At 40.3% G+C, this 27,011-nt stretch overlaps 1 protein-coding gene across 4 annotated transcripts in view; it reads left to right on the top strand.

Moving 5' to 3' along the window:
* ASAP1 (ArfGAP with SH3 domain, ankyrin repeat and PH domain 1) overlaps positions 1-27,011 on the top strand; it is a 722,698-nt gene that overhangs the window by 522,908 nt on the left and 172,779 nt on the right. For all 4 annotated transcript variants that reach the window (XM_053715362.1, XM_053715363.1, XM_053715364.1 and 1 more), the window contains one exon: positions 2,353-2,439. In XM_053715362.1, coding sequence (XP_053571337.1) covers positions 2,353-2,439 — 87 coding nt within the window. The remainder of the gene's footprint in view (positions 1-2,352; positions 2,440-27,011) is intronic.

Here is a 27,011-nt window from a genome sequence, read left to right as displayed (position 1 = left end):
AGACTTTATTTAACACAAGTTAATTAGCAGGAGTCTCTATATAACCTTTAATAATAACCGCAGCTGTAGCGGCAGCAGGGGTTTAGCCGCAGGACAGTTTAAACCCATGTATAAACAGACAGGTATCTGTGAATAGCGGAGAACAACCCACTACAGCACAAAAACTTATATAATTTGTGTAACGATAATTGCAGCTCCTGCTAATAGAAATATTCAACATTAAGATAAGTGACCCCATATAGTGGAAAGCCATATAAATCACACTTTATATTTCTGTCGAGGCAGCAATCTAATTATTGAAAAACCTAGGAGTTTAAGTAATTTTAAAAAAGGTATGTGTGTGTTTTACCTGTTTGGAAATGACCCAATAAACTTAGTATGAATGTATAGTGCGTATGTGGACTAAAGTAAGGCACACAATTGCACTTATAAATACTAAAATAAGAGGCACAGCAATCTTTATTGCCACATTTATCTATATGTGCTCTTCAGTTGTATTAAAGGAACAATACAATGCAGTTATAAAATACTGTTCTTTGTTAGAGGTTTTTATTATTACACATACACTTGTGTGATTATATGTGTTTAACTTCCTTAAAGGGACACTGTACCCACATTTTTTCTTTTGTGATTCAGATAGAGCATGACATTTTAAGCAACTTTCTTATTTACTCCTATTATCAAATTTTCTTCATTCTCTTGGTATCTTTATTTGAAATGCAAGAAAGTAAGTTTAGATGCCGGCCCATTTTTGGTGTTCAACCTGGGTTGTTCTTGCTGATTGGTGGATAAACTCATCCTCCAATAAAAAAGTGCTTTCCAGAGTTCTGAATAAAAAAAAAGCTTAGCTGTCTTCTTTTTAAAATAAAGATAGCAAGAGAACGAAGAAAAATTGATAATAGAAATAAATTAGAAAGTGGCTTAAAATTGCATGCTCTATCTGAATCATGAAAGAAAAAATTTGGGTTCAGTGTCCCTTTAAAGGATCATTAAAGGGACAGTCTACACCTTAGTCAGCTTAAAGTCTTACCTTAGATTAAGCTGCAAATAGCCTCCTACACCCTTTCTATATCATGCAACAGAAACGGTAAAACAGTTATTTTAAAATGAATATTGTTTCTGGCCACTTTGAAATGGCTGCCAAGCTCTGCCCACTGATGACCTCACAATCTGTGCTGCATCCTTTGGATTCTTTTATAAACAAATATATATTTTGTTTCAAGTTTGGAATAAATTCCTACATGGCCCAAAAATGTTGGACACACTTGCTTTAGAGAAGTGTAGGCATAACATTTGCTGAAATTCTTCTTCTGGTTATACCATCTCAAATACCAATCTTATTACCTCTTTACTGCCCCATTCCTATGTCTTATTTTAGGGCATTTTGTGCCAGTATTTTTCATTAATTTTCATTATTCATTGAATCGGATATAATCTTTTATGAAAAAAACAAATCTATACCTGATCAATTAGTTTTCATTATCTGATTCTGTGCTGCAGCTCTCATATCTTTTAACCAGTGTTGTTTTGGGTGCAGCGTGATGTTTTTTAATCAGTGGGCTATATTACTAGTGGCAATCTATCGTTAACTTATTAACCTGACCGTACAAGCGCAAGCTTAATTAGCGCTCGTCGGGTTAGTGCAACCAAAGTCCTCACGTAAAGGGTTAGGGCTAAATAAAATGTTCCACCAAATACAACATCAATACATTAAAATAAAGTGTTACACTCATATATACACTATCTAATAAAAAATATTAGTATAAATATTAATAGAAATTTATGAAATATGACAAGCTATTTGAATAGAAATGGCATATATATATACATACAGTATATATATATATATATATATATATATATATATATATATATATATATATATATATATATATATATATATATATATATATGTGTGTGTGTGTATACATGTGTATTTAGGTGTTTATATGTGTATATTTGTGTATATACTTACAATTATACTTATATAAACAAACATATCCACATGTATACATATACTTTGGAGCCCTTTCCACTTAATTATCTGAAAAAAAAGAAAAAAAACTTTTTATTGAATATTAATATGAATTCTGTTTTTTACTGTAAATATTTTACATTCCAATGTTTTTAACTTAGGAGAAAATGTTGTTTGTATTTCTAAATGTTTATTTCTATATTTATCTATACATGCATATATTCATATAGATATATATTTTATTGTTACAGTATCAATAACAATAACTGGGTTCCTATTAATGGGGAAAATTCATTAATTGGCATTAGATCCCATTTACAGAGTCATATTGTAATCCCATGGAGAATGTGAATAGCTCATGATATCTCCTGCTATAGATAAAGCAGACGCAAGATGAAGAGAAGAAACAGCTCACTGCACTGAGGGACCTGATAAAGTCATCCTTGCAGCTGGACCAGAAAGAGGTAGGATGTTTGTTATGTCACTGTGCAAAGGGCAAATGTCTGTATAGGTGATACCTGAATAACAACTTGATACTCTTTCTGACCTTGAATAATATATTTTTTTTTATTATACAACAGTTTTTCACATGATAAATTCAGTAGGAGCAACAAATATATCCCACTCACAGGGAATGATCAGCAGGGTGAGAGCCTTGTTACTTATATCACACTCACAAGGAATGATCAGCAGGGTGAGAGCTGTGTTATGTATATCACACTCACAAGGAATGATCAGCAGGGTGAGAGCTGTGTTATGTATATTACACTCACAAGGAATGATCAGCAGGGTGAGAGCTGTGTTATGTATATCACACTCACAAGGAATGATCAGCAGGGTGAGAGCTGTGTTATGTATATCACACTCACAAGGAATGATCAGCAGGGTGAGAGCTGTGTTATGTATATCCCACTCACAGGGAATGATCAGCAGGGTGAGAGCTGTGTTATGTATATCCCACTCACAGGGAATGATCAGCAGGGTGATAGCCTTGTTACTTATATCACAATCACAGGGAATGATCAGCAGGGTGAGAGCCGTGTTACTTATATCACAATCACAGGGAATGATCAGCAGGGTGAGATTTGTGTTACGTATATCACATTCACAGGGAAGGATCAGCAGGGTGAGAGCTGTGTTATGTATATTGCACTCAGAGGGAATGATCATCAGGGTGAGATTTGTGTTATGTATATTACACTCACAAGGAATGATCAGCAGGGTAATAGCTGTGTTATGTATATAACACTCACAGGGAATGATCAGCAGGGTGAGAGCTGTGTTATGTATATCACATTCACAGGGAAGGATCAGCAGGGTGAGAGCTGTGTTATGTATATTACACTCACAGGGAATGATCAGCAGGTTGATAGCTGTGTTATGTATATCACACTCAGATGGAATGATCAGCAGTGTAAGATCTGTGTTATGTATATCACACTCACAGGGAATGATCAGCAGGGTGAGAGCCGTGTTACTTATATTACACTCACAAGGAGTGATCAGCAGGGTGAGAGGCGTGTTATGTATATCACACTCACAGGGAATGATCAGCAGGGTGAGAGCTGTGTTACTTATATTCCACTCACAGGGAATGATCAGCAGGATTAGAGCTGTGTTATGTATATTACACTCACAGGGAATGATCAGCAGGGTGAGAGCTGTGTTATTTATATCACACTCAGATGGAATGATCAGCAGTGTAAGATCTGTGTTATGCATATCACACTCGCAGGGAATGATTAGCAGGGTGAGAGCTGTGTTACTTATATCCCACTCACAGGGAATGATCAGCAGGATGAGATTTGTGTTACGTATATCACACTCAGATGGAATGATCAGCAGCTTGAGAGCTGTGTTACGTATATCGCACTCACATAAAATGATCAGCAGGGTTAGAGCTGTGTTATGTATATTACACTCACAAGGAAGGATCAGCAGGGTGAGAGCTGTGTTACATATATCACACTCAGAGAGAATGATCAGCAGGGTGAGAGCTGTGTTATGTATATCACACTCACAGGGAATGATCAGCAGGGTGAGAGCTGTGTTACTTATATCCCACTCACAGGGAATGATCAGCAGGGTGAGAACTGTGTTATGTATATCACACTCACAAGGAATGATCAGCAGGGTGAGAGCTGTGTTATGTATATCACACTCACAGGGAATGATCAGCAGGGTGAGAGGCGTGTTATGTATATCACACTCACAGGGAATGATCAGCAGGGTGAGAGCTGTGTTACTTATATCCCACTCACAGGGAATGATCAGCAGGATTAGAGCTGTGTTATGTATATTACACTCACAGGGAATGATCAGCAGGGTGAGAGCTGTGTTATGTATATCACACTCACAGGGAATGATCAGCAGGGTGAGAGGCGTGTTATGTATATCACACTCACAGGGAATGATCAGCAGGGTGAGAGCTGTGTTACTTATATCCCACTCACAGGGAATGATCAGCAGGGTGAGAGCTGTGTTACTTATATCCCACTCACAGGGAATGATCAGCAGGGTGAGATTTGTGTTGCGTATATCACACTCACAAGGAATGATCAGCAGGGTTAGAGCTGTGTTACGTATATTACACTCACAGGGAATGATCAGCAGGGTGAGAGCTGTGTTATGTATATCACACTCACAGGGAATGATCAGCAGGGTGAGATTTGTGTTATGTATATCACACTCACAAGGAATGATCAGCATGGTGAGAGCTGTGTTACGTATATCACATTCACAGGGAAGGATCAGCAGGGTGAGAGCTGTGTTATTTATATCACACTCAGATGGAATGATCAGCAGTGTAAGATCTGTGTTATGCATATCACACTCACAGGGAATGATCAGCACGGTGAGAGGCGTGTTATGTATACCACACTCGCAGGGAATGATTAGCAGGGTGAGAGCTGTGTTACTTATATCCCACTCACAGGGAATGATCAGCAGGATGAGATTTGTGTTACGTATATCACACTCAGAAGGAATGATCAGCAGCTTGAGAGCTGTGTTACGTATATCGCACTCACATAAAATGATCAGCAGGGTTAGAGCTGTGTTATGTATATCACACTCACAGGGAATGATCAGCAGGGTGAGAGCTGTGTTATGTATATTACACTCACAGGGAGTGATCAGCAGGGTGAGAGCTGTGTTATGTATATTACACTCACAGGGAAGGATCAGCAGGGTGAGAGCTGTGTTATGTATATTACACTCACAGGGAATGATCAGCAGGGTGAGAGCTGTGTTATGTATATTACACTCACAGGGAATGATCAGCAGGGTGAGAGCTGTGTTGCATATATTACACTCACAGGGAGTGATCAGGAGGGTGAGAGCTGTGTTATGTATATCACACTCACAAGAAATGATCAACAGGGTGAGAGCTGTGTTATGTATATTACACTCACAAGAAATGATCAGCAGGGTGAAATCTGTGTTATGTATATCACACTCACAGGGAATGATCAGCAGTGTAAGAGCTGTCTTATGTATATCACACTCACGTGGAATGATTAGCAGGGTGAGAGCTGTGTTACTTATATTACACTCACAAGGAATGATCAGTAGGGTGAGAGCTGTGTTATGTGTATTACACTCACAGGGAATGATCAGCATGGTGAGAGCTGTGTTATGTATATTACACTCACAGGGAATGATCAGCAGGGTGAGAGCTGTGTTATGTATATTACATTCACAGGGAATGATCAGCAGGGTGAGAGCTGTGTTATGTATATTACACTCACAGGAAATGATCAGCAGGGTGAGAGCTGTGTTACTTATATCACATTCACAGGGAATGATCAGCAGGGTGAGAGCTGTGTTACTTATACATAACACAGCTCTCACCCTGCTGATTATTCCCTGTGAGTGTAAAATAAGTAACACAGCTCTCACCCTGCTGATCATTCCCTGTGAATGTGATATAAGTAACACAGCTCTCACTCTGCTGATCATTTCCTGTGAGTGTAATATACATAACACAGCTCTCACCCTGCTGATCATTCCCTGTGAATGTGATATAAGTAACACAGCTCTCACCCTGCTGATCATTTCCTGTGAGTGTAATATACATAACACAGCTCTCACCCTGCTGATCATTTCCTGTGAGTGTAATATACATAACACAGCTCTATCCCTGCTGATTATTCCCTGTGAGTGTGATACACGTAACATGGCTCTCACCCTGCTGATCATTTCCTGTGAGAGTAATATACATAACACAGCTCTCACCCTGCTGATTATTCCCTGTGAGTGTAAAATATTACTCTCACAGGAAATGATCAGCAGGGTGAGAGCCGAGTTATGTATATTACACTCACAGGGAATGATCAGCAGGTTGAGAGCTGTGTTATGTATATTACACTCACAGGGAATGATCAGCAGGTTGAGAGCTGTGTTATGTATATTACACTCACAGGGAATGATCAGCAGGGTGAGAGCCGAGTTATGTATATTACACTCACAGGGAATGATCAGCAGGTTGAGAGCTGTGTTATGTATATTATACTCACAGGGAATGATCAGCAGTGTGAGATCTGTGTTATGTATATTACACTCACAGAGAATGATCAGCAGGGTGATAGCTGTGTTATATATATCACACTCACAGGGAATGATCAGCAGTGTGAGAGCTGTGTTATGTATATTACACTCACAGGGAATGATCAGCAGTGTGAGAGCTGTGTTATGTATATTACACTCACAGAGAATGATCAGCAGGGTGATAGCTGTGTTATATATATCACACTCACAGGGAATGATCAGCAGTGTGAGAGCTGTGTTATATATATCACACTCACAGGGAATGATCAACAGGGTGAGAGCTGTGTTATGTATATTACACTCACAAAAAATGATCAGCAGGGTGAAATCTGTGTTATGTATATTATACTCACAAGAAATGATCAACAGGGTGAGAGCTGTGTTATGTATATTACACTCACAAGAAATGATCAACAGGATGAGAGCTGTGTTATGTATATTACACTCACAAGAAATGATCAGCAGGGTGAAATCTGTGTTATGTATATCACACTCACAGGGAATGATCAGCAGTGTAAGAGCTTTGTTATGTATATCACACTCACGTGGAATGATTAGCAGGGTAAGAGCTTTGTTATGTATATCACACTCACAGGGAGTGATCAGCAGGATGAGAGCCGTGTTACTTATATTACACTCACAAGGAATGATCAATAGGGTGAGAGCTGTGTTATGTATATTACACTCACAGGGAATGATCAGCAGGGTGAGAGCTGTGTTATGTATATTACATTCACAGGGAATGATCAGCAGGGTGAGAGCTGTGTTATGTATATTACACTCACAGGGAATGATCAGCAGGGTGAGAGCCGAGTTATGTATATTACACTCACAGGGAATGATCAGCAGGTTGAGAGCTGTGTTATGTATATTACACTCACAGGGAATGATCAGCAGGGTGAGAGCCGAGTTATGTATATTACACTCACAGGGAATGATCAGCAGGTTGAGAGCTGTGTTATGTATATTACACTCACAGGGAATGATCAGCAGGTTGAGAGCTGTGTTATGTATATTACACTCACAGGGAATGATCAGCAGGGTGAGAGCCGAGTTATGTATATTACACTCACAGGGAATGATCAGCAGGTTGAGAGCTGTGTTATGTATATTATACTCACAGGGAATGATCAGCAGTGTGAGATCTGTGTTATGTATATTACACTCACAGAGAATGATCAGCAGGGTGATAGCTGTGTTATATATATCACACTCACAGGGAATGATCAGCAGTGTGAGAGCTGTGTTATGTATATTACACTCACAGGGAATGATCAGCAGTGTGAGAGCTGTGTTATGTATATTACACTCACAGAGAATGATCAGCAGGGTGATAGCTGTGTTATATATATCACACTCACAGGGAATGATCAGCAGTGTGAGAGCTGTGTTATATATATCACACTCACAGGGAATGATCAACAGGGTGAGAGCTGTGTTATGTATATTACACTCACAAAAAATGATCAGCAGGGTGAAATCTGTGTTATGTATATTATACTCACAAGAAATGATCAACAGGGTGAGAGCTGTGTTATGTATATTACACTCACAAGAAATGATCAACAGGATGAGAGCTGTGTTATGTATATTACACTCACAAGAAATGATCAGCAGGGTGAAATCTGTGTTATGTATATCACACTCACAGGGAATGATCAGCAGTGTAAGAGCTTTGTTATGTATATCACACTCACGTGGAATGATTAGCAGGGTAAGAGCTTTGTTATGTATATCACACTCACAGGGAGTGATCAGCAGGATGAGAGCCGTGTTACTTATATTACACTCACAAGGAATGATCAATAGGGTGAGAGCTGTGTTATGTATATTACACTCACAGGGAATGATCAGCAGGGTGAGAGCTGTGTTATGTATATTACATTCACAGGGAATGATCAGCAGGGTGAGAGCTGTGTTATGTATATTACACTCACAGGAAATGATCAGCAGGGTGAGAGCTGTGTTACTTATATCACATTCACAGGGAATGATCAGCAGGGTGAGAGCTGTGTTACTTATACATAACACAGCTCTCACCCTGCTGATTATTCCCTGTGAGTGTAAAATAAGTAACACAGCTCTCACCCTGCTGATCATTCCCTGTGAATGTGATATAAGTAACACAGCTCTCACCCTGCTGATCATTTCCTGTGAGTGTAATATACATAACACAGCTCTCACCCTGCTGATCATTCCCTGTGAATGTGATATAAGTAACACAGCTCTCACCCTGCTGATCATTTCCTGTGAGTGTAATATACATAACACAGCTCTCACCCTGCTGATCATTTCCTGTGAGTGTAATATACATAACACAGCCCTATCCCTGCTGATTATTCCCTGTGAGTGTGATACACGTAACATGGCTCTCACCCTGCTGATCATTTCCTGTGAGAGTAATATACATAACACAGCTCTCACCCTGCTGATTATTCCCTGTGAGTGTAAAATATTACTCTCACAGGAAATGATCAGCAGGGTGAGAGCCGAGTTATGTATATTACACTCACAGGGAATGATAAGCAGGTTGAGAGCTGTGTTATGTATGTATATTACACTCACAGGGAATGATCAGCAGGTTGAGAGCTGTGTTATGTATATTACACTCACAGGGAATGATCAGCAGGGTGAGAGCGAGTTATGTATATTACACTCACAGGGAATGATCAGCAGGTTGAGAGCTGTGTTATGTATATTACACTCACAGGGAATGATCAGCAGGGTGAGAGCCGAGTTATGTATATTACACTCACAGGGAATGATCAGCAGGGTGAGAGCCGAGTTATGTATATTACACTCACAGGGAATGATCAGCAGGGTGAGAGCTGTGTTATGTATATTACACTCACAGGGAATGATCAGCAGTGTGAGAGCTGTGTTATGTATATTACACTCACAGGGAATGATCAGCAGGGTGAGAGCTGTGTTATATATATCACACTCACAGGGAATGATCAGCAGGGTGAGAGCTGTGTTTTGTATATTTCACTCACAGGGAATGATCAGCAGGGTGAGAGCTGTGTTATGTATATTACACTCACAGGGAGTGATCAGCAGGGTGAGAGCTGTGTTATGTATATCACACTCACAGGGAATGATCAGCAGGGTGAGAGCCGAGTTATGTATATTACACTCACAGGGAATGATCAGCAGGTTGAGAGCTGTGTTATGTATATTACACTCACAGGGAGTGATCAGCAGGTTGAGAGCTGTGTTATGTATATTACACTCACAGGGAATGATCAGCAGGGTGAGAGCCGAGTTATGTATATTACACTCACAGGGAATGATCAGCAGGGTGAGTGCTGTGTTATGTATATTACACTCACAGGGAATGATCAGCAGGGTGAGAGCCGAGTTATGTATATTACACTCACAGGGAATGATCAGCAGGTTGAGAGCTGTGTTATGTATATTATACTCACAGGGAATGATCAGCAGTGTGAGAGCTGTGTTATGTATATTACACTCACAGGAAATGATCAGCAGGTTGAGAGCTGTGTTATGTATATCACACTCACAGGGAATGATCAGCAGGGTGAGAGCTGTGTTATGTATATTTCACTCACAGGGAATGATCAGCAGGGTGAGAGCTGTGTTATGTATATTACACTCACAGCAGTGATGTGCAGTCACTAGAGGCAGGTGAGGCAGTGCTTCACCTCTCATATGGGCAAAAATATATTTTTTTTATTGGCTTTAAAAAAAAATTGTAAATTTTTTCCCCCAGCATTTTTTTTTCTCACAGCTATATGTTGTGCAATGAAGAGGCACAATCAGGTCTGCCCACCATTACACAACATGCTGCGCCATCTACTGGATGCAAGTGGTTAAGATCATTGCATGGCTCATTAACTGCTTATTTGAGGCAGTCCTATTTGGGCTGAACCAATCCAGCGAGAGGCATTAGTAAGTGGAACATAGGGTTGGGCCTGGATGTTAAATCATATAAAACAAAACAAAAACGCAAAAAAACAACTTTCATATATTTTGTTGCTGTCCTGTAAACCTGCTAGCTTTGCTAAAGTTAAAAAGAGAGTTCTGTTCTTCCCCTCTAAGTGCAGTGGAATGTGCCACTGTCACTTCCTGAATCCTTACAGAGCAGGGAAGAGGCACAGAGAGCAGTGTTTCAGCCCCATCTTATTAAAGTAAGATTTTACTGATAGGGATTCTGTTAGTTAAAATGATAATTTAATGAATGTGGTTTAGTGTTTTTTACTCTTTTATAGCAGGGTCGTTTTTGTATTTTGTTTACTCAAACTTTACACCCACTAACTTAGCAGCTTGCCTCTGTACTTCACACTAAATTATAGACTAATTTTCTGAACTCTCTGTAGCTCTGCTGTTTTATTACTTTAAAATGCAGTGCCCCCCCCCCCCCTTGTGTGTGTGTGTCTCTCTCTATCTATCCATCTCTCTCCTTATGTGTTGTTCTCCCCCATGGTCTCTTTCTCTCTCTGTCTCTCTTCCTCCCCCTCTGACTCTCATCCCTTATGTAATGAAAGAATCTATCATTTGCAGCATTAAAGTAAAAAGTATGTTTTAAACATATTTTAATGGGCATGGATTTCTAGATCTCATAATCAGAGCAAGCATTGTGTTATCTGGCAAGAGTTTCTGTTACAATCCTTTTAGACTAAAATCAGACGTTTACTAAGTTGACCAGTTTTCCAAGACACCATTTAAAGGGACATGAAACCCATATGAAACCCATATGCAAATTTAAATAACTTTCCAATTTACATCTAATATCTAATTTTCTTTATTCTTTTGATGTCCTTTGTTGAAAATCATATCTAAATATGCTCAGTAGCTGCTGATTGGTGGCTGCACATAGATACCTCATGTGATTGGCTCACCCATGTGCATTGCTATTTCTTCAACAAAGGATATCTAAAGAATGAAGGCGTATCCTAGCCCCTGCCTCACCATCCTCTGACGTCACTGCACGTCACTGACTCACAGGGAGTGATCAGCAGGGTGAGAGCTGTGTTATGTATATCACACTCACAGGGAATGATCAGCAGGGTGAGAGCCGAGTTATGTATATTACACTCACAGGGAATGATCAGCAGGTTGAGAGCTGTGTTATGTATATTACACTCACAAGGAATGATCAGCAGGGTGAGAGCCGAGTTATGTATATTACACTCACAGGGAATGATCAGCAGGGTGAAATCTGTGTTATGTATATTACACTCACAAGAAATGATCAGCAGGGTGATATCTGTGTTATGTATATTACACTCACAGGGAATGATCAGCAGGGTGAGAGCCGAGTTATGTATATTACACTCACAGGGAATGATCAGCAGGTTGAGAGCTGTGTTATGTATATTATACTCACAGGGAATGATCAGCAGGGTGAGAGCTGTGTTATATATATCACACTCACAGGGAATGATCAGCAGGGCGAGAGCTGTGTTATGTATATCACACTCACAGGGAATGATCAGCAGGGTGAGAGCTGTGTTATGTATATCACACTCACAGGGAATGATCAGCAGTGTGAGAGCTGTGTTATGTATATTACACTCACAGGGAATGATCAGCAGGGTGATAGCTGTGTTATGTATATCACACTCACAGGGAATGATCAGCAGGTTGAGAGCTGTGTTATGTATATTACACTCACAGGGAATGATCAGCAGGGTGAGAGCTGTGTTATGTATATTACACTCACAGGGAATGATCAGCAGGTTGAGAGCTGTGTTATGTATATTATACTCACAGGGAATGATCAGCAGGTTGAGAGCTGTGTTATGTATATTACACTCACAGGGAATGATCAGCAGGGTGAGAGCTGTGTTACATATATCACACTCACAGGGAATAATCAGCAGGTTGAGAGCTGTGTTATGTATATCACACTCACAGGGAATGATCAGCAGGTTGAGAACTGTGTTATGTATATCACATTCACAGGGAATGATCAGCAGGTTGAGAGCTGTGTTATGTATATCACACTCACAGGGAATGATCAGCAGGTTGAGAACTGTGTTATGTATATCACATTCACAGGGAATGATCATCAGGGTGAGAGCTGTGTTCTGTATATTGCACTCACAGGGAATGATCAGCAGGTTGAAAGCTGTATTATGTATATTACACTCACAGGGAATGATCAGCAGGTTGAGAGCTGTGTTATGTATATTACACTCACAGGGAATGATCAGCAGCGTGAGAGCTGTGTTATGTATATTACACTCACAGGGAATGATCAGCAGGGTGAGAGCTGTGTTATGTATATCACACAGGGAATGAGAAGCAGGGTGAGAACTGTGTTATGTATATTACACTCACAGGGAATGATCAGCAGCGTGAGAGCTGTGTTATGTATATTACACTCACAGGGAATGATCAGCAGGGTGAGAGCTGTGTTATGTATATCACACTCACAGGGAATGATCAGCAGGGTGAGAGCTGTGTTATGTATATCACACTCACAGGGAATGATCAGCAGGGTGAGAGCTGTGTTATGTATATTACACTCACAGGGAATGATCAGCAGGTTGAGAGCTGTGTTATGTATATTACACTCACAGGGAATGATCAGCAGGTTGAGAGCTGTGTTATGTATATTACACTCACAGGGAATGATCAGCAGGTTGAGAGCTGTGTTATGTATATTACACTCACAGGGAATGATCAGCAGGTTGAGAGCTGTGTTATGTATATTATACTCACAGGGAATGATCAGCAGGTTGAGAGCTGTGTTATGTATATTACACTCACAGGGAATGATCAGCAGGGTGAGAGCTGTGTTACATATATCACACTCACAGGGAATAATCAGCAGGTTGAGAGCTGTGTTATGTATATCACACTCACAGGGAATGATCAGCAGGTTGAGAACTGTGTTATGTATATCACATTCACAGGGAATGATCAGCAGGGTGAGAGCTGTGTTATATATATTACACTCACAGGGAATGATCAGCAGGTTGAGAACTGTGTTATGTATATCACACAGGGAATGATCAGCAGGGTGAGAGCTGTGTTCTGTATATTACACTCACAGGGAATGATCAGCAGGTTGAAAGCTGTGTTATGTATATTACACTCACAGGGAATGATCAGAAGGTTGAGAGCTGTGTTATGTATATTACACTCACAGGGAATGATCAGCAGCGTGAGAGCTGTGTTATGTATATTACACTCACAGGGAATGATCAGCAGGGTGAGAGCTGTGTTATGTATATCACACAGGGAATGAGAAGCAGGGTGAGAGCTGTGTTATGTATATTACACTCACAGGGAATGATCAGCAGCGTGAGAGCTGTGTTATGTATATTACACTCACAGGGAATGATCAGCAGGGTGAGAGCTGTGTTATGTATATCACACTCACAGGGAATGATCAGCAGGGTGAGAGCTGTGTTATGTATATCACACTCATAGGGAATGATCAGCAGGGTGAGAGCTGTGTTATGTATATTACACTCACAGGGAGTGATCAGCAGGGTGAGAGCTGTGTTATGTATATCACACTCACAGGGAATGATCAGCAGGGTGAGAGCCGAGTTATGTATATTACACTCACAGGGAATGATCAGCAGGTTGAGAGCTGTGTTATGTATATTACACTCACAGGGAATGATCAGCAGGGTGAGAGCCGAGTTATGTATATTACACTCACAGGGAATGATCAGCAGGGTGAAATCTGTGTTATGTATATTACACTCACAAGAAATGATCAGCAGGGTGATATCTGTGTTATGTATATTACACTCACAGGGAATGATCAGCAGGGTGAGAGCCGAGTTATGTATATTACACTCACAGGGAATGATCAGCAGGTTGAGAGCTGTGTTATGTATATTATACTCACAGGGAATGATCAGCAGGGTGAGAGCTGTGTTATGTATATCACACTCACAGGGAATGATCAGCAGGGTGAGAGCTGTGTTATGTATATCACACTCACAGGGAATGATCAGCAGTGTGAGAGCTGTGTTATGTATATTACACTCACAGGGAATGATCAGCAGGGTGATAGCTGTGTTATGTATATCACACTCACAGGGAATGATCAGCAGGTTGAGAGCTGTGTTATGTATATTACACTCACAGGGAATGATCAGCAGGGTGAGAGCTGTGTTATGTATATTACACTCACAGGGAATGATCAGCAGGTTGAGAGCTGTGTTATGTATATTATACTCACAGGGAATGATCAGCAGGTTGAGAGCTGTGTTATGTATATTACACTCACAGGGAATGATCAGCAGGGTGAGAGCTGTGTTACATATATCACACTCACAGGGAATAATCAGCAGGTTGAGAGCTGTGTTATGTATATCACACTCACAGGGAATGATCAGCAGGTTGAGAACTGTGTTATGTATATCACATTCACAGGGAATGATCAGCAGGTTGAGAGCTGTGTTATGTATATCACACTCACAGGGAATGATCAGCAGGTTGAGAACTGTGTTATGTATATCACATTCACAGGGAATGATCATCAGGGTGAGAGCTGTGTTCTGTATATTGCACTCACAGGGAATGATCAGCAGGTTGAAAGCTGTATTATGTATATTACACTCACAGGGAATGATCAGCAGGTTGAGAGCTGTGTTATGTATATTACACTCACAGGGAATGATCAGCAGCGTGAGAGCTGTGTTATGTATATTACACTCACAGGGAATGATCAGCAGGGTGAGAGCTGTGTTATGTATATTACACTCACAGGGAATGATCAGCAGGTTGAGAGCTGTGTTATGTATATTACACTCACAGGGAATGATCAGCAGCGTGAGAGCTGTGTTATGTATATTACACTCACAGGGAATGATCAGCAGGGTGAGAGCTGTGTTATGTATATCACACAGGGAATGAGAAGCAGGGTGAGAACTGTGTTATGTATATTACACTCACAGGGAATGATCAGCAGCGTGAGAGCTGTGTTATGTATATTACACTCACAGGGAATGATCAGCAGGGTGAGAGCTGTGTTATGTATATCACACTCACAGGGAATGATCAGCAGGGTGAGAGCTGTGTTATGTATATCACACTCACAGGGAATGATCAGCAGGGTGAGAGCTGTGTTATGTATATTACACTCACAGGGAATGATCAGCAGGTTGAGAGCTGTGTTATGTATATTACACTCACAGGGAATGATCAGCAGGTTGAGAGCTGTGTTATGTATATTACACTCACAGGGAATGATCAGCAGGTTGAGAGCTGTGTTATGTATATTACACTCACAGGGAATGATCAGCAGGTTGAGAGCTGTGTTATGTATATTATACTCACAGGGAATGATCAGCAGGTTGAGAGCTGTGTTATGTATATTACACTCACAGGGAATGATCAGCAGGGTGAGAGCTGTGTTACATATATCACACTCACAGGGAATAATCAGCAGGTTGAGAGCTGTGTTATGTATATCACACTCACAGGGAATGATCAGCAGGTTGAGAACTGTGTTATGTATATCACATTCACAGGGAATGATCAGCAGGGTGAGAGCTGTGTTATGTATATTACACTCACAGGGAATGATCAGCAGGTTGAGAACTGTGTTATGTATATCACACAGGGAATGATCAGCAGGGTGAGAGCTGTGTTCTGTATATTACACTCACAGGGAATGATCAGCAGGTTGAAAGCTGTGTTATGTATATTACACTCACAGGGAATGATCAGAAGGTTGAGAGCTGTGTTATGTATATTACACTCACAGGGAATGATCAGCAGCGTGAGAGCTGTGTTATGTATATTACACTCACAGGGAATGATCAGCAGGGTGAGAGCTGTGTTATGTATATCACACAGGGAATGAGAAGCAGGGTGAGAGCTGTGTTATGTATATTACACTCACAGGGAATGATCAGCAGCGTGAGAGCTGTGTTATGTATATTACACTCACAGGGAATGATCAGCAGGGTGAGAGCTGTGTTATGTATATCACACTCACAGGGAATGATCAGCAGGGTGAGAGCTGTGTTATGTATATCACACTCATAGGGAATGATCAGCAGGGTGAGAGCTGTGTTATGTATATTACACTCACAGGGAATGATCAGCAGGTTGAGAGCTGTGTTATGTATATTACACTCACAGGGAATGATCAGCAGGTTGAGAGCTGTGTTATGTATATTACACTCACAGGGAATGATCAGCAGGTTAAGAGCTGTGTTATGTATATTACACTCACAGGGAATGATCAGCAGGTTGAGAGCTGTGTTATGTATATTACACTCACAGGGAATGATCAGCTGGTTGAGAGCTGTGTTATGTATATTACACTCACAGGGAATAATCAGCAGGTTGAGAGCTGTGTTATGTATATTATACTCACAGGGAATGATCAGCAGGTTGAGAGCTGTGTTATGTATATTACACTCACAGGAAATTATCAACAAGGTGAGAGCTGTTTTGAAAGAGTGATGCAATTTTTTGCTCCGTTTAAAGACAATGATTGCCTTCCATAGAAGATTTGTTGTACAACACTTTAGTGAGGTTATAGGTCAGAAGTATGGTGCTAAAAAGTCATAACCAACTGCTCTCGGCTAGAAGTCTCCTCTTTGAGTAAAACTGAAATAATCCAAGTATTTTAGATGCAGGGTAGCCAGTTTAATGGACGACTAAACACAGCACAATAGAATAATCAATAAATGCATAATAAAGAGACAATGCAAAAGCACTTAGGTTGAATATCAAATGAGTAGTAGTTTTTTTTTCTCTAACAATTGTCAAAATTAGTTGCATTTTCCTTCCTATTTAATCATGTGACAGCCATCAGCCAATCCTAAAATGCATATACGTATATTATGTGAATCTGGCACATGCTCAGTAGCAACTGGTGCCTCAAATGGTGCATATAAAAATATTGTGAACATTTAGATAATGGAAGTGAAATGCAAAGTTGTTTACAATTGTATGCTCTATTTCTTTTGTAAGATGTATCGAGTCCATGGATTCATCCTTGTGGGATTTTCTCCTCCCCTACAGGAAGTGACAAAGAGAGCATCCACAGCAGAGCTGCCTATATAGCTCCCCCCTTAGCTCCACCCCCCAGTCATTCTCTTTGCCTACTCTAAGTAACTAGGAAGTGCAGAGCGAGTGTTGTGACAAAAATGTTAGTTTTTTTATTTCTCAAGCAAAAGTTTGTTATTTTAAATGGTGCCAGTGTGTACTATTTACTCTGGCAGAAAAAGAGATGAAGATTTCTGCAAAGAGGATTATGATCTTAGCACTTTGTAACTAAGATCCACTGCTGTTTTCACAAGGGCTGAAGAGTACAGGAAAACTTCAGTTGGGGGAACGGTTTGCAGGCTATACTGCATTAAGGTATGTTCAGTCTATGTTTTTCTAGACAGACTGTGTTTATTCTAGAAAAGGCTGGCAATATCCCCATGGGGAAAGGGTAAGCTGTATATGGATAGGAATTTCAGCTTGCTTGAAGGGCTCATTTGTTACTGGTGACACTGTTAGGAAAAAACTTTTTTTGTTTGTTCAGTAAATTATGCAATTATAACGTTTTTTGAAGGGACTGAAGGGCTCATTGTGGTTTGTGTTAGGGTTTTTTAACCCACATGGTTAATTAAGAGACACTCAGGTGTTTTTCTAATAGGCCTCAAAACATTGAGTGAGGTGGGAGGAGCCTATTTTCGCGCTTCCGTTGCGCAGTTTCTTTTCCTTAAAAGTCATCCAACTGCTTTTCTAGAGGTTCCTGCTCTGTTTGAGGGCTGTAAAGGAGGTTTTTTTCCCCACAAATCGTTCTGAATGGCAGGTAGGCGCCACAGCAGAGCTGTGGCAAGGTGCTGAAAGTCTTCTTTACCAGTTTTGATGTTTTTTTCAATCCGGTTTTGCCATTAAGCTGTTAATTGTTTATTTGCATAGTTGTGCAAAGTTACTAAGGCTGTAAGATACTACTGTAAAAATTTTGTTAAGTTTACTGCTTTTTTTACACTGTTTTGCAGAACTTGTGCAGCTTTTTTTCTCTTAAAGGCACAGTACCGTTTTATTTCTAAGTGTTATTTACTTTGATTACAGTGTTTTCTAAGCTTGCTTGTTACATTACTAGCCTGTTTAACATGTCTGATACCAAGGAAAATCCTTGTTCAATATGTTTGGAAGCCATTGTGGAACCCCCTCTTAGAATGTGTGCTAAATGTACTGATATGTCTATAAATTATAAAGAACATATATTAGCACTTAAAAATAGAGCAATAGATGATTCTCAGTCAGAAGTAAATGAGGGTTCGCCATCTAGCTCTCCCCAAGTGTCACAACCAGTAACGCCTGCACAAGTGACGCCAAGTACCTCTAGTGCGTCATATTCATTTACTTTACAAGACATGACCACAGTTATGAATACAACCCTCACTGAGGTTTTATCCAAATTGCCTGGTTTACAAGGAAAGTGGGACAGCTCTGGGTTAAGGAAAAATGCTGAGCCGTCTCACGCTTTAATAGCCGTTTCTGATATGCCCTCACAATGCTCTGAAGGGGCGAGGGATTTGTTATCTGAGGGAGAAATTTCTGATTCAGGAAAGATGCTTCCTCAGACAGATTCTGATATGACGGCCTTTAAATTTAAGCTTGAACACCTCCGCATATTGCTTAGGGAGGTATTAGCAACTCTAGATGATTGTGACCCTATAGTGGTCCCAGAGAAATTGTGTAAAATGGATAGATACTTAGAGGTTCCTGTTTACACTGATGTTTTTCCAGTCCCTAAGAGGATTGTGAATATCATTGCTAAGGAGTGGGATAGACCAGGTATTCCGTTCACTCCCCCTCCTGTTTTTAAGAAAATGTTTCCCATATCTGATACCATAAGGGACTCATGGCAGACAGTTCCTAAGGTGGAGGGAGCCATTTCTACTCTGTCTAAGTGTACAACTATACCTATCGAGGACAGTTGTGCTTTCAAAGATCCTATGGATAAAAAATTAGAGGGTCTCCTGAAGAAAATTTTTGTTCATCAAGGTTTTTCTCTCCAACCTATTGCGTGCATTGTTCCTGTAACGACTACAGCTTCTTTCTGGTTTGAGGCTCTAGATGAGGCTCTTCAAATGGAGACTCCATTAGAGGAAATTATGGACAGAATTAAGGCCCTTAAGTTGGCTAATTCTTTTATTACAGATTCCGCTTTTCAACTGGCTAAATTAGCGGCAAAAGAATTCAGGTTTTGCCATTTTAGCACGCAGGGTGTTATGGCTTAAGTCCTGGTCTGCTGATGTGTCATCTAAATCTAAACTTTTGAACATTCCTTTCAAAGGTAAGACCCTATTTGGGCCTGAACTGAAGGAGATTATTTCAGACATTACTGGAGGGAAAGGTCATGCCCTCCCTCAGGATAGATCAAATAAGATGAGGGCCAAACAAAATAATTTTCGTTCCTTTCAGAACCTTAAGCGTGGTCCCGCTTCAGCTTCCTCTGCTACAAAGCAAGAGGGGAATTTTGCCCAATCCAAGTCAGTCTGGAGACCTAACCAGGTTTGGAACAAGGGTAAACAGGCCAAGAAGCCTGTAGCTGCCTCTAAGACAGCATGAAGGGGTAGCCCCCGATCCGGGACCGGCTTGGGCGAGAGATGTTCAGGATCCTTGGGCTTTAGAAATTGTGTCCCAGGGATATCTTCTGGAATTCAAGAGCTCCCTTCCAAGGGGGAGATTTCACATTTCTCGATTGTCTGTAAACCAGACAAAGAGAGAGGCGTTCTTATGCTGTGTAGAAGACCTACATACCATGGGGGTGATTCGCCCAGTCCCAAAGGAGGAACAGGGGCTAGGGTTTTATTCAAACCTGTTTGTGGTTCCCAAGAAAGAGGGAACTTTCAGACCAATCTTGGATCTCAAAATTCTAAACAAGTTCCTCAAAGTTCCATCATCAAGATGGAGACTATTCTACCTCTGATACAGGAGGGTCAATATATGACTACCGTGGACTTAAAGGATGCGTATCAACACATCCCTATTCACAGTGATCATCATCAATTCCTCAGATTCGCCTTTCTAAACAGGCATTACCAGTTTGTGGCCCTTCCTTTCGGGTTGGCCACGGCTCCCAGAATTTTCACAAAAGTGCTAGGGTCCCTTCTGGCGGTTCTACGACCACGGGGCATAGCAGTGGCTCCTTATCTAGACGACATCTTAATTCAGGCGTCGACTTTCCAGCTAGGCAAGTCTCACACAGACATCGTGTTGGCTTTTCTGACATCTCACGGGTGGAAGGTGAACATAAAAAGAGTTCTCTCTTCCCTCTTACAAGAGTTTCCTTCCTAGGGACTCTGATAGACTCAGTAGAAATGAAAATATTTCTGACGGAGGTCAGAAAGTTAAAACTCTTATCCACTTGCCGAGTTCATTCCATTCCTCGGCCATCAGTGGCTCAGTGTATGGAGGTAATCGGACTCATGGTAACGGCAATGGACATAGTTCCTTTTGCCCGTCTACACCTCAGACCACTGCAACTATGCATGCTCAAACAGTGGAATGGGGATTATGCAGACTTATCTCCTCAACTGCATCTGGACCAGGAGACCAGAGATTCTCTTCTCTGGTGGTTGTCTCAGGACCACCTGTCTCAGGGAATGTGCTTCCGCAGGCCAGAGTGGCTGATTGTAATGACAGATGCCAGCCTGCTAGGCTGGGGTGCAGTCTGGAACTCCCTGAAAGCACAGGGCTTATGGTCTTGGGATGAAGCTCTCCTCCCGATAAACATTTTAGAACTAAGAGCGATTTTCAATGTGCTTCAGGCGTGGCCTCAGCTTGCTGCGGCCAAATTCATCAGGTTTCAGTCGGACAACATCACAACTGTAGCTTATATCAATCATCAGGGAGGAACAAGGAGTTCTCTAGCGATGATGGAGGTAACCAAAATAATCCGGTGGGCAGAGGATCACTCTTGCCATCTCTCAGCAATCCACATCCCAGGAGTAGAGAACTGGGAGGCGGATTTTCTTCATCCGGGGGAGTGGGAACTCCATCCGGAGGTATTCGCCCAGCTGATTCAGCTATGGGGCACACCAGAATTGGATCTGATGGCGTCTCGTCAGAATGCCAAACTTCCTTGTTACGGGTCCAGGTCCCGGGATCCCAAGGCGGTACTGATAGATGCTCTAGCAGTGCCTTGGTCCTTCTATCTGGCTTATGTATTTCCACCGTTTCCTCTCCTCCCACATCTGGTTGCCAGAATCAAGCAGGAGAGAGCTTCAGTAATTCTGATAGCTCCTGCATGGCGACTCAGGACTTGGTATGCAGACCTAGTGGAAATGTCCTTGGTTCCACCGTGGACTCTGCCAATGAGGCGGGACCTTCTAATTCAAGGGCCGTTCACGCATCCAAATCTAATTTCTCTGCGTCTGACTGCTTGGAGATTGAACGCATGATTTTATCAAAGCGTGGTTTCTCTGAATCGGTCACTGATACCCTGATTCAGGCTAGAAAGCCTGTCAGCAGGAAGATTTATCTTAAGATTGGCACAAATATCTTTATTGGTGTGAATCCAAAGGTTACTCGTGGAGTAATATTAGGATTCCTAGAATATTGTCTTTTCTCCAAGATGGTTTGGAGAAGGGATTATCTGCTAGTTCTCTTAAAGGTCAAATATCTGCTTTGTCTATTCTACTTCACAAACGTCTGGCAGATGTCCCAGATGTTAAAGCATTTAGTCAGGCTTTGGTCAGAATCAAGCCTGAATTTAAACCTGTTGCTCCGCAATGGAGCCTAAACTTAGTTCTTAAAGTTCTTCAAGGGGTCCCGTTTGAACCTATGCATTCCATAGATATTAAGCTTCTATCTTGGAAAGTTTTGTTTTTAGTAGCTATCTCTTCGGCTCGAAGAGTTTCTGAGCTATCTGCTATACAATGTGATTCCCCTTACCTTGTTTTCCATGCAGATAAGGTGGTTTTACGTACCAAACCTGGGTTTCTTCCTAAGGTTGTTTCTAATAAGAATATCAATCAAGAGATTGTGGTTCCTTCTTTGTGTCCTAATCCTTCATCTAAGAAGGAACGTCTGTTACACAATATTGATGTGGTTCGTGCTTTAAAATTCTACTTACAAGCAACTAAAGATTTCCGTCAAACATCTTCTTTGTTTGTTGTTTATTCTGGTAAACGGAGAGGTCAAAGGGCTACGGCTACCTCTCTTTTCTTTTGGCTGAAAAGCATCATCCATTTGGCCTATGAGACTGCTGGACGGCAGCCTCCTGAAAGGATTACTGCTCATTCTACTAGAGCTGTGGCTTCCACATGGGCTTTTAAAAATGAGGCTTCTGTTGAACAGATTTGTAAGGCGGCGACTTGGTCTTCGCTTCATACTTTTTCCAAATTTTACAAATTCGATACTTTTGCTTCTTCGGAGGCTATTTTTGGGAGAAAGGTTCTACAAGCAGTGGTGCCTTCCGTTTAAGGTCCCTGTCTTGTCCCTCCCTTCATCCGTATCCTAAAGCTTTGGTATTGGTATCCCACAAGTAAGGATGAATCCGTGGACTCGAAACATCTTACAAGAGAAAACATAATTTATGCTTACCTGATAAATTTATTTCTCTTGTGATGTATCGAGTCCAAGGTCCGCCCTGTTTTTTATGACAGGCATATATATTTTTATTTTTAAACTTTCAGTCACCACTGCACCCTATGGTTTCTCCTTTTTCTTCCTAGCCTTCGGTCGAATGACTGGGGGGTGGAGCTAAGGGGGGAGCTATATAGGCAGCTCTGCTGTAGGTGCTCTCTTTGCCACTTCCTGTAGGGGAGGAGAATATCCCACAAGTAAGGATGTATCCGTGGACTCGATACATCATAAGAGAAATAAATTTATCAGGTAAGCATAAATTATGTTTTGAATCCGTTTCATTTTCACTTGACTGTCCCTTTTAAGGGACATGAAATTCAAATGTTGAAACACTTGAAAGTGATGCAGCATAGCTGTGAAAGCTGACAGAAAATATCACCTTAACATCTCTATGTATAAAAGAAAGTTATTTACCTCAAATTTTAAGCAGTAGCCACACCCCATTGAAAGGGGACTTTAAGCAGCCAATCAGTGTGCATTTGGCATGTGCAGGCACAGTCATGTTACTTCCATCCCCAGTTTAAGGAAGCTCACAATCAAATCTCACGGGATTTCAGTGAAATCTCATAAGATAAGTGTGACATCAGCACCGATAAAGCTGATTTTTTTTTTTAACATGCAACCGACAGTAACTGAAGGATAACTATACAAAGAGCACTTACTATTGTAAGCTGAAGAGTTTTTGAGGTAAAATGTCTTTCTTTTTTACATAGAGATGTTCAGGTGGTATTTTCTTGTCAGCTCTTTGCAGCATCACTTTCAAGTGATTTAGCATATGGGTATTATGACCCTTTAAGGAAAATTGAAGATATAGTGGTACCAAACACTCCTCCTAGAGTGTTTGCAGTAATATGTTCTTCTGGAACTTTTTGTAGAAAGACAGTCATTATTGAAGTTTTCATACAATTATTTATGAAGCTTTCCCACAAACACTGTCAGACTTGTCACTCTGGTCTGTTTGAAATTGTGGTTGAGACTGTGCAGTTAAACAAATACGTTATCACAGGAACAAGAACAGATTTGTCTGATTGTTGTATACATAATCAGCTTAAAGGGTATATTACTCCAAAGGACTGAGGTAAAGGAGAGTTCATTAGCCAAGAAATGAAAAACAGTAGGTGAAATGCATATTAAATGATGCTGCAATCTGTAAGGATTTTGTGAAGAATTTCTTCTTCTAGAAGAATTATTAAATAGGGGTGCTGTGTATGTGGTGGTTTTTAAAGGTAAAGTCAAGTCACAATTAAACTTTCAGATAGGGCATGCAATTGTAAACAACTTTCCAGTTTACGTGTATAATTTAATTTGCTTTGTTCTCTTGGTATTCTTTGTTGAAGGCTAAACCAAGGTAAGCTCAAATGCTATGAAGGCCACCTCTTATCAGTGCACTAATTGGCTAAAATGCAAGCCTGTCAAGGTTACAGAGATAAGGGGGTCTGCAGAGGCTTAGATACAAGATAATCACACAGGTAACAAGTGTATTAATATAACTGTTGGTTATGTACAACTGGGGAACAAGTAATAAAGGGATTATCTATCTTTTTAAACAATAAACTGTCCCTTTAAGATGAGCAGTCATAATTGTAGCACTACAGCTTTCAACCAGACAGACTTATTTCCTTATTCTTTAACTTATTTATCTGGTTGACTTTTGCTACCGAGCACCTCCCCCTCAGACCATGTTACTAAAAACAGGAGCAGTAGGGAGATGTTAAGCCAAGTGCTAAAGGTAGCGGAAATGGTAAGTGACAGCGTGCATCTAAAAACTGCCTAGAAATAGGGCAAGACGAGAGGGAAGGGGTGGTTTAAGTAAAAATTTGTGAGTCAAGGTTTCTATGAATAAATGCAACAAGGAATATTAGCACAAAGTCAAATGTAAGATAGATATCACGTATAATGGTCTGATCTAGGGAATTCTTTAACGGACATTCAGTTCTAGAGCGAAACAGCAATAGTTAAAAGAGTAATCTGGACCCTAATCTTATCCTCTAAACCAACTCAAAAAGATTTAAGCCACAATCTCTGAGGTTGGGTCAAGGAAAGTGTAATTTGAAAAACAAATATTTGAGTGGCGCTCTGTGAGGAGCTAAGGGATATAGTAAAAATGACCAAATAATAGATATCTCTTATTCGGTAGTTTTTACTATATCCCTTAGCTCCTCACAGAGCGCCACTCAAATATTTGTTTTTCAAAAAACAGCAATAGTTAGTGTTGTACTTTGTTGGGAAAAAATTGAATTACATTTTTTTATGCAGATGTGGCAAGTAAAGTAATGCTATAAAGGGTGCTACCGTTCTTGCAGACCTCCCAACTGTCCCTATTTGAAGGGACAATCCCTAATTCTGAGCTCTGTCTTTCTGAGACAGCCATATCTCCCTATTTGCAGAATTTCCCATAGTCCCACACACCACCCAGACACACCCATTATACCGCTCACTTTCCAAATCCTTCTCTCAAAATGGCCGGCCCTTAAAATGGCATCCACAACCTCCTTAGTTGTAAAAAAAACTAGCTGCAAATGTTGAAAGGTATGTGCTTGTAGATAATGCACACTTTTGTTCCATGCCTTTGACTTTTTAAGGGCTTTCTTGCAAAACTGTCTCTTAAAGACACAGCACATTCACTTTTCCTGGTATGCTTTATAAAGAGAGGAGTTTTCATGTTGCATTCAAATTTGATCTGGAAACAATTGATATACTTAAAGGGATATGAATCTCAATTTTTTTTTTTTTCCTGAGATAGAGCATTTAATTTAATTTAAAGCAAATTTCCAGTTTACTTCTATTATCTAATTTGCTTCATTCTCTTGGTATCCTTTGTTGAACAAGTAGCTATGCAGTACTGGGAGCTAGTTGAATACAGTGGATGAGCCAATAACACGAGGCATATATGTGCAATCACCAATCAGCAGCTCTTCAGCCTACCTAGGTATCATTTTCAACAAAGGATACCAAAAGAACAAAACAAATGAGATAATAGAAGTACATTAGAAAGCTGTTTAAAATCACAGGCTCTGTCTGAATCATGAAAGAAAAAATGTGGGTTTCATGTCCCTTTAAAGAATAGATTGTATTAATGTACTTTATTACTTGTGTATATGAATTAGCTGATTTTGTGTTTTGAAGACACAACCTAATAAAATGGGTTGAGCTTGTAGGTATAATCAGATCTCATTACGTTATCACATTGTGTACATATACCTGCTTCTTTATCTTATATCTGTCCATAAACCAATCACCAATACTTATAGAGAACAATAGAAAATTAACATTTTATTACCTTATCTCTTCTACAACCCACTGGGAGTGTAATTTCGTCTACTGGCTGTGTTAACACAGCATGGCCTCGAGGCCAAAAACTTTCAGGATAGGTGGGGATACCACAGGCTTAATAAACTAATTAAAATACCAATATAAGGGTAATGGAAATACTTATAAACAATTTAATACACTCTAGCAGGAGTAAACTGTCCCTTTAAAGTAATTATAAGTATTCATATTGATCCTCAATGTGGAGGTGTGTGCTCAATAACTCTGCTACTGATTAGGTGTGCAAAAACATTTATATGTATGTTTCAGAGGAGTGCATGCCAAGATTAAAAACTGCATCCATTCTTACAGTAAGCCCAAAGTGTCAAGTAAATAAATGACGGATTATAGGATGATATGAATTGCCTTGTCATAGCTGGGCTTTGATTTATGCTCAGATAGTTTCTCTTTGTTTTCATATCAACAGTTTAATTGTAACTGGTGAGCCTGGTGTTTCTAATTCAACGAACAGGTGTGTGTTGTACAATTAAATGAAAAAAAAGTATAAATGAAGCAGTTCATTCTTTATATATACTGTACTGTGTGTATATATATATATATATATATATATTATACACACACACACATACATACATATATACACACACATATACACACACACATACATATATATACA

The sequence above is a fragment of the Bombina bombina genome, chromosome 5 (genome assembly GCF_027579735.1).
Source record: "Bombina bombina isolate aBomBom1 chromosome 5, aBomBom1.pri, whole genome shotgun sequence".
NCBI classification, from domain to species: Eukaryota; Metazoa; Chordata; class Amphibia; order Anura; family Bombinatoridae; genus Bombina; species Bombina bombina.
The sequence above is the reverse complement of the archived record's forward strand: the minus strand, read 5'-3'. Positions and strand labels throughout refer to the sequence as shown.